The sequence below is a fragment of the Anabas testudineus genome, chromosome 13, assembly GCF_900324465.2.
Source record: "Anabas testudineus chromosome 13, fAnaTes1.2, whole genome shotgun sequence".
In the NCBI taxonomy this organism is placed as follows: domain Eukaryota; kingdom Metazoa; phylum Chordata; class Actinopteri; order Anabantiformes; family Anabantidae; genus Anabas; species Anabas testudineus.
Genome location: NC_046622.1, coordinates 11,229,087 through 11,239,573, shown reverse-complemented (window position 1 = coordinate 11,239,573; position 10,487 = coordinate 11,229,087). Strand labels below are relative to the sequence as shown.

The following is a 10,487-nucleotide window of genomic DNA, read 5'->3' as shown; positions in this document are numbered from 1 at the left end:
CCTGCTCTATTTGCAGTCCGACTAGGCGGGAGCAGGTGAAAATAATCAGCATATTTCCACTTCATGTCCTGAATTCACTTCAGAAAGGAAATTTGTTGATTGGATAAAGGCTTCTGCTCAGTCATATGAGGTATTTCTAACTTTGTAATACATAATTACTCACCGTGGTCTGTGCAGAAAAAGGTCAGATCTCCACATTTGGATCTGTGAATCCTTTTTTCCCTTCATTCACAAGGACAGGTTTCTCTGTTCTTGTGTGCCAAACAAGTATCTGGTGAGAAAACGGCATGGAAACGAAACAACAGCGACATTAGTAACATGCTGCTCCCTTAATGCACTCATTCAGCCTGCTTTCCCTCTTAGCTCCCACTCTGCCTCTCATTTTCTTCAAAACATTCAATTTTGGTTAGAGCTCTAACAGTACATAACCCCACACCACCACAGGGCTTGTCAATGTGTAAAGAGCTAGATGAGTGTGAACTCTGCATTAGAAAGAAGTGAAGAGGGAGCGTGTTAGGTTACAAATATGACACAGCGCTAGCAGCTCGGCCCGTGCGAAGTCCTCGGCTGACAGTAAGATAATGACTATTTTCAAATGACAGCCAACTGAAGATCTCAAAGTTCTTCTGGCTATGCTGTTGTGCCATCAAGCTTTCACACCTGGCTTGATTTGGACCTGAGGACCGTACAAACATCCAGGAAATGGATGGCACGAAGAACAAGGGAGAAAAAAGGAAACGTGAAAAAAGAACTAGACGTGTCGGGCTCATTTTCCCCTCTCTCCTCTGTGTTGGAACCTTCCTTTCTTTCATCTCGGCCTGGCAGTGCTTATGAATTATGCATAGGGTGTGTTTGAAATGTGCCAGTAGCCCACCCCTACTTAGCTCAGGTGTAGAGGGAGCTTAATAGTCATGCTCGCATCTGAAGTGGTAGGTTATAAGGAATGGAGATGCCAATGCACGACTTTCCATATTTTTTTTTTCCTTCATCTTTCCCTCCCGCCCTTCTGTCCATCCCTGCGCTCATCTGTAATCAGTGTGATGTCCCTACCTCCCTGCCCCCACCACCAACTCCAATTCTGCTCTCTCAGCCGTTCCTTGAATCCCCTCTTTTCATTTACCCCCCTGAATGACTGGGAGAGAGCAGGAGAAAAAGCTGGCTGGAAGTATCCCTCACTCCCTTCATCTCCCCTCTTTCTCTCTCTTTATGTGTGTGTTGTGTGTGTGTGCTCACGGGGTGATCAGAGTGTGGATACTGGCTAGCAAAAGTCCTCTGGCTGACTCCTCTTTTCCCAGAGAGAGGCTTAGTGAAGTGAACCAGACCAAAGGCCGCAAGCAGGAATGGTGGAGTGGGCATGGAGAAGATCGTTGCTGCTGCTGCTGCTGCCTTCAAGACTCATTGTTCAAATGTGTGTGTGTGTGTGTGTGTGCCGCATGTGTGTGGTTTTTAAACTTTTCAGCAGCACATTTACTCTAGTTTTCATTGTGATCATTCGAAAAAAGTTTCATTATATATAGAAATAGAATCATCTCCTAATATGTGTTTCTATAGGAGTATGTGACTGTGGAGGGGGCAGATGAACAAACCATACACAAAGATGTTAAATTCTGCTCAGAGTTCTTAATCAAGTACATTTAAGCCATTAAAACATATCTTTTCCCAATTCAAGTAAAAGAATGTTACATTGCTGCTGACAAACTAATTATGTACAGTAATATTGCAGTTCTATATTGTTTCTCCTCATCATAATGAGGCTGCTTGGTTCAGTGTCATTTGGTTTGACATTCTGGAAAATGTCATTATTTGCTTCCTTGCAGGAAATTAGACGAGAAGTTCAATTACGTTCTCATGTCTACAGTAAATATGAAGCTCAAACCAAGAGAGAGTTAACTTGATGTCTGCTCTCTTATAACTATGCAAGGAAGCAAAAATAAATAAATAAAAAAGACAGACAATAAATGTGCTGAGAGATAGTGGGTATAACACGGGGAGAGAAGAAAAAAATAAAAACAAGCTAACAAACAAAAACAATGCCAACTGCTTAGCCTGTAGGCTGCTAAATGACTGGAGTAACATAAAGTAGGTCCAGCAGCACTTCTTCAGTTTGTGTGACACATGGAAATATGAACCAGTCCCCTGGAGCTGGATGCAAGGTCAGAAAGATGCAGCATGTTGGAGGGTTCAGAAAGCGCCACTGGATGAGCTGAAACTCGGAAGGAAATCCCTGAATTTGCTCAATTTGCTTTGGTATAGAAGCCAAATAAGTTATGTCTAAATTATTTTGTTGGAGTTTATTAATAGTTTTTATTTAATTTGCAATTGCTAGTATTTTTTACATTTTAATTTTAATGCAAATATTCTGATGAATATGTACATGTATACTAAATATACACATTACATGTATAAATATGTATTTCAGTTTTTAGTAATTTAGCTTGAATTTAAGTACATAGATATTATATATCTATATAGAAATAGTTTTCTTAACATAGTGTTATTAGTGCTTTAACCTAAATAAGAGATATGAATACCTCCTTTATCACGGGTCATTACAGGTTTGATTCCCTCAACACCAGTTTTCACCTTTCTCACAAACAGTTTAGGAAATCCCTACAACTATACATTTTTTAAATGAAGCTGCTTAATGGCAGTAAACATAAAAAAAGCAAATTACCTTAGTGCAATTGGCTGCTTTAGGTTCCAGGTCATTTAATGTGACCAGCTCTCTGAGCAAACTACTCTCCTGGTAGCCTCCCTTCACCCCGCGGAGCTTAAAATATGCCTGTGGCTTGAAGAGAATGAGTCTCAGGTTGATAGCGAAGCCGGCCATGTCGATGGCAAAGGGCCGATGGGGGTCAAACACTGTCTTCCAGCCGTAGACCTTTCCAGCTGCATTGACCTTAGGGGACTCATACCGCAAGCCACCCACAAAGGCCACGGGCCACACTGAAACCTTCCGAGTCGATCTCATCTAGTCATAGGAGAGGAGAGAAATGGAGAGCAAATGGGGAAGAGAGCAAATTAGTCATCTGAAAAAGTGTACATGACAGTGAGACACAGTTATTGAGCCTCAGCTGCCAGCATTACAACAGACCGTGGACGGAGAATTTTTAGAGCCGCTGCTGTTATCTATTCTGAAAGATGACAAATATTGACCAAGTACCATGTGCAGCTGACACACTGCGAGATGAAAGGAGATCACACACATTGTTCAACGGCTGTCCTACAATGAGATAATAAGACACAACCATCTTTAAAGGGAGTAAACGCGGACAGTGCCAAGAGGGTTTGAAGGAGCCGAGCCATTAGAGCAAGTGGCTGTAGTTGTGCAAGTGTGGAGATTCTTTAAGGTTGAGCACCACCGTCATCTTTTCTCTTTTCCTTTCTTTCTTTCTTTTATTTTTTTTTTCTTGTCCTTTAATCTTCCACCATCAAACGATCTTTCCGCCCTTTTCCTTTGTCTGCCTCTCAGTGTGCCTCTGCCATTCTGGCGAGAGCTGCTGCAGTAATAAAAGGTAAGTTTTTATAATGAGGGAAGAGGAAGGTTTAGAAACAGCAGAGTCATTTAATCAAACTCAGTGCAGCAGAAATAATGATGCTGGTGCCTCTCCGGTAGAAGGTCTCCTTAATATAAAGGTGTCTGCAAGTACATGTACAGCTCCAAGATAAAGTGCTTATGTGCATATATACAGTAAGATTATGCATATGGAAAAACTTGTTTGTTTATAGCACATATCTTATGCAAATCACATGCAAATATCTTTTTTGCACAGAGTGTGAGCTGCTGTGTGATGCGGTGGGAGGCTGTGTGGTCAATTCAAGGGATCAGAGAGATCCACACCATAAAGTGGGCTGGGGGCTTATGGGAATCTAAGGATTTGAGCTTTAGGTAAAAGACCCGCACCAGTCACACAGACAAGACTTGTCTGGATGGTCAGTCCTAATGAGCTCTGGGTGTTGATGTTTAACGAGAGATCAAGTGCTTATGTGCGTGTGTTTCTATTGGATGCTGGTGAAGTGTCATTCTCAAGGTTGTCCAAACTGTTGCAGCTTTTTTTGTAGCCAGGACACATCTAATTCAAGCCCCCATGTTGCTCAAATGTCACCTGCCCGCTTTCTTCACACACACACACACACACACATATATATGTAGGCCTTAAATGAAAAAGAAGCATAAATCAGGCTCTCTTCAGGCAATGTCAAGAGCCTTGTCACTTTCCCATCTATGCTGAAAATGTGAAAATGAGTGTTCCGCCTGCTGCCTCTGCTGGGAATATAAGCCCGAGTAAAACAGCACAAATCCCTCTTCTACTGGCAGCCATGCGAATGAAAATGCAACAAAGTTCCACTTGCCCCATTCTGTTGTATGATGTGTTTGTACAGAATTTGACTGTTCTGCTGTTTGTGTGTGCCTGCCTACGTGTGCATTAAAATGTTATTTCCTGCTCCACTTAGAGGGAGGCCTGCAGAGACGAAGTGCCTGTATTTCAGAATAGTCAGAACAGAAAAAAAAAAAATCTAACATAAAAAAGAAGGTATGGTACGTCCAGGCAGCCAGTGATAAGCTAAAGAAAACTCATGACATCACAGTTATCATTGCTAATGCAAGCAGGGTGCATAATGTTAAATTATGTTGATTTAATAGTACAGTACTTTACAGTTATGTATCCTGCTATATATTTGTATATATATTTATTCAATATCAAAATACCCTGAATATGTAATAATAATATTAATAATGAGAATGTCTGTCACAGACATCTTGACATTTTCAGCTGATTCTTTTCTTAAAGATTTCTTTAGTGTTAATATAATATTCAGCACCAATAAGCAGAAGATCATAATTATGTCGATAATAAAACTGAGCATCTACTCCTATATTTAAGACAATATTTAGTATATATTAAGTCTATTCTTTTGTATGTAATTGGTTAGAAGTCTTCTTAGAGACTGGTAGTGCGTGGTTTGGGAGTGAAACATAAACATTTCTTATGAGGCCTCAATAATTCATCATAGTTCTTTACAGGCGTGCACTTAAACAGTGGGGAATTAATTTTTCATTAAGTTCTTAAGTTTTTATTAGGCCTGACCCAAAAATAAGGCATTTCATAGAAGACACTATACCAAAGTTCATATGTGCTGCTGCTGGAATGAAAGAATAAGCTGCAGTGTCACAACATTTATTCTCGTTTAGAGTTGCATTAAATTTTCACTAAGATCTTGTATTGATGATGGGAGAGACATGGGAGAGATGATGCTGCCATCACTCTGGAACAGGATAAATCTGGACTCATCAGACCACATGACCTTCTTCCATTGGACAGTTCTTAACTCAGTTTTAGTAGTTTCATCAATCTCCTTAGATGTTTTCTTTGCTTGATGCATAACAATAATTTGACCCTTCTTAAACAGATTATCATCTCAATGACCACAGGATGTTTGTTCAGACATGGTTGTTGAAGAAAGAAGAAGCTACTCACTGCATTAGTTTGGGTTAAATAACTTGCTTAAATAACCTACTTAGTTAAATCAAGGTGGTGACTTTTTATTTGGCCTTGCAGTATAGTTGGCAAACAACAGCAATGCCGTCCACAACACTCAAGTCTCAGTTAGCAGAGACTGTGGGTCAGTTACAATAATTTCAGTGAGGACTTTTTTGTTGCTGCTGAGTATTGTGTGAAGTGATCTCAAGTGTATTATCAGTGTGTCTGGCTGTGTCAGCTGAGTTGATTTTCTGCTGCTCCCTACTGTGTGTCACTGCTGCTGCTGAACAAACTGAACTGTGGCTGAGTATGACCTAAATTTGAGCACTTTATTTTTCTAATTGTCTTTTGAACAAAATTCTTGTTCATATTTATAAATGTAGGAAAAGCTGAGAGGACTTCTGTTTATGTAAATATTATATTATATTATATTATATTATATTATATTATATTATATTATATTATATTATATTATATTATATTATATTATATTATATTATATTATATTATATTATACTTTAATATCCTTAATTTATCCTGATGATATAAGGAACAGAGGAACACGTTAGCTGCAGCATATTGGAGCAGATACCGTAGTAAAAGTTGGAAACATCTTGAATTTTTCCCAACAAAAATACATGAGCTTCACTGTTTAATGAGGCAACTTTATACCCAGTTAGTCTTCATGTCTTTAAATGATGGGTCACGTCTATTGCTAGTATGAATCCCGACCTGTAATGTAAATTGAGTCATATAGTAAAAACATAGTTAATTCTCGTTTAACATTCAGTGGCCATTATAATGTGCATTTATAATTGAAAATGATTGGCAGTTACAATTACTTAAAGTCAAAGAATTAGCACAATTTAGCAGAATACAATGAACCATTTTTTAAAATGTATCAGTGCACATCACTCTTTCAACTTTATCTTGACACTAGTGGAGTCACTGAATATTTACTATGGTGTCAGCAAACTACAGAACTTTTACTACGATGTCAGCAAACCATACTGTAGTTGCAGTCAGCTCTCTGCCTTCTGTCTGTCTGGCTGTCACCCTTGCTTTTTCTCTCAGTCTTTCTCTATCTTCCCCTCTCCGCCTCTCTCTCGCTCCCTCAGGGCCGTTATTCAAGCCCATAAATAGGCCTGTTGGAGGTGATGGAGGGGCTCTGAGGGTGACAGAGCACTTCGGCTGATTCCCAGAGAAAGGTAATGACAGGCCCCGTCAATACTGGGTGCTCCATTTACTATGGACCGCGCCTGCACTACTAACAAGACTTGAGGCAGAGGCTCAAAAGCTCTAGACCGTGTCCACGCAGGTAATTCAGCTGATGTCAAGATGGATGGCCTGAGACATACTGATTACATGGCCAAAACTTCTGTCCACTAGCTCCTGATCCGTGACTATGATTGTAAAGAGCTAAAAAAATGGTTGAAGTAATTGAGAATTTATTGTTCAACCCTCCCTTACATAAAGTGCCTGCTTAGGGTTCACCTTGTCTTTATTTATTTATTTATTTTTACAACACTAAATCATGGTTGATTTACTAGTGCTGCCAGTTGGTTCAAGAGGTCACACCTTAAGTTAAATGGACATCACCTGAGTGACATAAACGTTTTCCCAGGACTGTAGCATAAATACACATGTATCTGGAAAGCTAATCTTTGGTGTATGAGTATCCTGGTCCAAAAACTCCATCATGAAGGCAAAAGAACTTTCCCAAGCAACTATGTGGAAATATTAATTGAAAAACACAAGTTTGGGGATGAATGGAAGAAAATGTCCAAGTCAGTAAATATACCTTGGAGTTCAGTTCATTCCATCATTAAGAAATGGAGGCGATATGGTCCATGGCTGTATCTGCCTACAGCAGTGAGAGGTGGACCTGTGAGGGAGGCCACAAAGGTACCTGTGACCCCTCTGAAGGAGTTTCCAGCTTTAGCAGCTGAGATATGTGAGACTGTACATACAGCAACTGGCTGTGTTCTTCACCAGTTGAAGCTTTATGAGGGAGTGGCAAATAAAATAAAACTCATACTAAATCTCTACTAGAGTTTGCCGTTGGCATGTGAGAGACTCTAATATCAATTGGAAGAAGTTGCTGTTATCTGCTGAGACCAGAAGTAAACTTTTGACTAGACTCTAAATAGTTGCAATATGCACAGTCTCTTCCATTTCACCCATAGAAGCACAACTTCCGCTACTCTGCCTGGCTGTGGCTGAAACTATAGCTGTGAATCTGTAAGATTAGGAATGATTATGTTTAGGAATAAGCTTGAGATGGCACAGTTCACAGTTAAAGTTTAAAATTAACGGGATTATGGCAAGAATGTAAACAGAGCTCCCAGTCCAGTAAATTTGATGATGTTTCCGCAACTATATGAAACTAATTGCTAAATTATTTCCTTCTGCAGTAGTGACGTTATACAGTAGGTCAGTACTAACCTCTTCAAAGAGCTCCAGGCTATATGTGTTATCATCATCAGCGAAGTAGACAATTCCAGCTTGGCTGCTGTTGGCGTTGAAGGTCTCCCTCAGCCACCGCAGTGCCAGATTTCTCTGCATGGTCCCCCGGGGGATCCTGGGGTCCCGTGTGTCACCTCGTAGCTTATAGTTCCTCGGTGTCTCTACATTTAGGTGGGTGTAGTTAAGTCCTGTTTCTCGAAGGAGCAGCGTGACAAGAGGCGTTCTCCTTTGGGAGTCCTCCACCAGGATCCAGTGCAGATTGGGAACATGGAGGAACGTATTAGCCAGCCGCGTCAACTCGGCCTTCTGCACTGGTCGGCTATATGTTGGGGTGATGATGTGGATGGTAGGCAGCACATCCGACCATGGTGGAGGCCGTGTATACACATACTCTGTCCTCACCACCTCCACAATGTCCCTATCTGAAGCACAGTATTCCTTAGAGTCCTGCGCCTGGCCACCTGCTTCCCTCTTACCCTCGACACCATCATCTGCAGATTTGGGATAAGAAGAAATGTAAGGTATTAGTGCAACCTTGGCTGTCCTTTGTATATATGCCTCAGGTAACTTAGACCCAAAGGGGGTAAAGTGTACCTGAGAGCCGGTGATGGCGAACTGCAAGCCTCTCTGGAATGATAAAGATCTCTTTTACTAGATGGTGACAGGCTGCAAAAAGTGAAAGCAGGCACCGTGAGAGGGTAACACAGCTGATGGACAGAGAGACAGCACAAAACGAGGGACTGGAGAGATGAGCATTGCCTTTGGGCTATTTTTTATATATATATATATACAAAAAAAGAAAAATTGGGGTTATGGATCCAGTACACATGCTGTCTTTTTTATGTACTGTTATGAGTCCTCTTTCCTCTGCCTGCACCTCTCTGCTTCTGTTACTTGCTTTATACAGTTACTTATTAGTGTAATAGGGGTTTGCAGGTTGGTAAATTTAAAATTTACAAGCAGAAACTACCCTGAGTTGTAGACAATACTGTACTGTATGGTGTTTGTAACTTCAAAAAACGTCAGGTCTCCTGGTGTTTGTAAATGCAGGTACTGCCAAACACACAGACACAAATTGAATATATATATTTAATGACTTCAGTGTTTGCTTATAGTATCTACTGCGTTTGAAGTTTGTAAAACGGCTTCTGTGAGACTGACACAGATACATTGCATGCATTAAAACCTTTGCTATGGTTTGGTATTTTGCCTGTATTCACACTGCATCCATGAGTTTTCCAGACACAGTTTCAGACTGAGAAATAGATTTTGATTTTGCTTTAGGCAGATGACACTTTCTATGCCTAACTTGTATGCATAAATGCGGCACAAATCATGACTCATTTTACTTGTTAGGTTTTTGTTTCAAGAGTAACTTATTAAACAGATTAAAAGCAGCGTTTCACAACCCTGTGCGGCTGAACATTTCAAGCCTGCTTCACTTCTGATCACAGCTAGTCTCACTGATGTGTGGTCACGTGTGAAGGGGACTAGTGAGTGTCACATCCAACAGTGATATCACAATGACCAGAGTACATCTCGGCACCCCTGAGAGAGAAGTTGGGAAAACAAGAATTTCACTTTAACACGGGTCTGTTCAAGCGAAATTTTGTCTTTATGGTCATATTAGTTACTTTTGGGGTTTCATTTCATTGCACAGGATGGTAATGGGCCATTTGGAAAAGAGTGAAAAGTGGAGAATCAGTCAAATTCTGACTCCTCTGGTAATGCTGTCATATTTTGGCCACAGCACTTTGTTCATGATGGATAGAACATGATTATGGTTGATTATGATTAAGGTTGTTAATTTCATATTATTGTGCCACAGCTACTGGCAATCTTTGTCACTGTTCTTCTTGAGCTCCATTCACACCTCCAACATAAAGAGGATTTCTCTGCAGCACATAGATTAACACAATCTGCTGATGGCCAGATGTTCAACAGAAGCTGCCAGTGGGCAAACAGCCAGCAAACCTCGAGCTTCTTTTATAAGAGCACATAGGCAGAGCTAAATCAGATAGCAATATATATGGGCTATATATATATTGGCAATGCAATGGCTGACTGCAATTTCAAGTGTTTGCAGGTCCTGGAAAACACATTGTTTTAAATTATTCAACAATTACCTTCAGTATAGAGTACCTTGGGTCATTTGTCTAAACCTGCTCTGGTTTGTTAACCCCTATATGTGCATTCATGACATTATAAGAAGAAGGTAAAGAGCTCTATTGATTTGCTGTCACTGTAATTTGGGTTTGTTTACTCTGCAACACACTTGACATTTTCCACTGTTGGTTTGTGGTCTCGGTGGGATGACTTGGGGGGGGGGCTCATGAGTGTGTATTCATGACTGAGACCAGTGTGCAAATGTTATACTACATGTGGATTTGTGGATACATGTGGATATTACAGTATATTAAGCTGATTGGGCAAATATATTTATCATTCAACATTTCTGATAAAACAAATGAAATTCATTTGCGCTTACTTTAAATAGCTGAAATCTGGCAATAATCCAAAACCGAAAGGATAAAGTGA

At 40.3% G+C, this 10,487-nt stretch overlaps 1 protein-coding gene across 2 annotated transcripts in view; it reads right to left on the bottom strand.

Annotated features, from left to right (window-relative positions):
• The window catches only part of b3gat1a (beta-1,3-glucuronyltransferase 1 (glucuronosyltransferase P) a), a 67,694-nt gene that overhangs the window by 3,424 nt on the left and 53,783 nt on the right, over nt 1-10,487 (bottom strand). The window contains exons 5-8 of one of the 2 annotated variants that reach the window (XM_026378240.1): nt 8,544-8,615; nt 7,929-8,440; nt 2,675-2,971; nt 164-271 (exon numbers count right to left, since the gene is read on the bottom strand). In XM_026378240.1, coding sequence (XP_026234025.1) covers nt 185-271; nt 2,675-2,971; nt 7,929-8,440; nt 8,544-8,615 — 968 coding nt within the window. In that variant the 3' untranslated portion in view covers nt 164-184. The remainder of the gene's footprint in view (nt 1-163; nt 272-2,674; nt 2,972-7,928; nt 8,441-8,543; nt 8,616-10,487) is intronic. The other variant, XM_026378248.1, reaches the window with a different exon arrangement.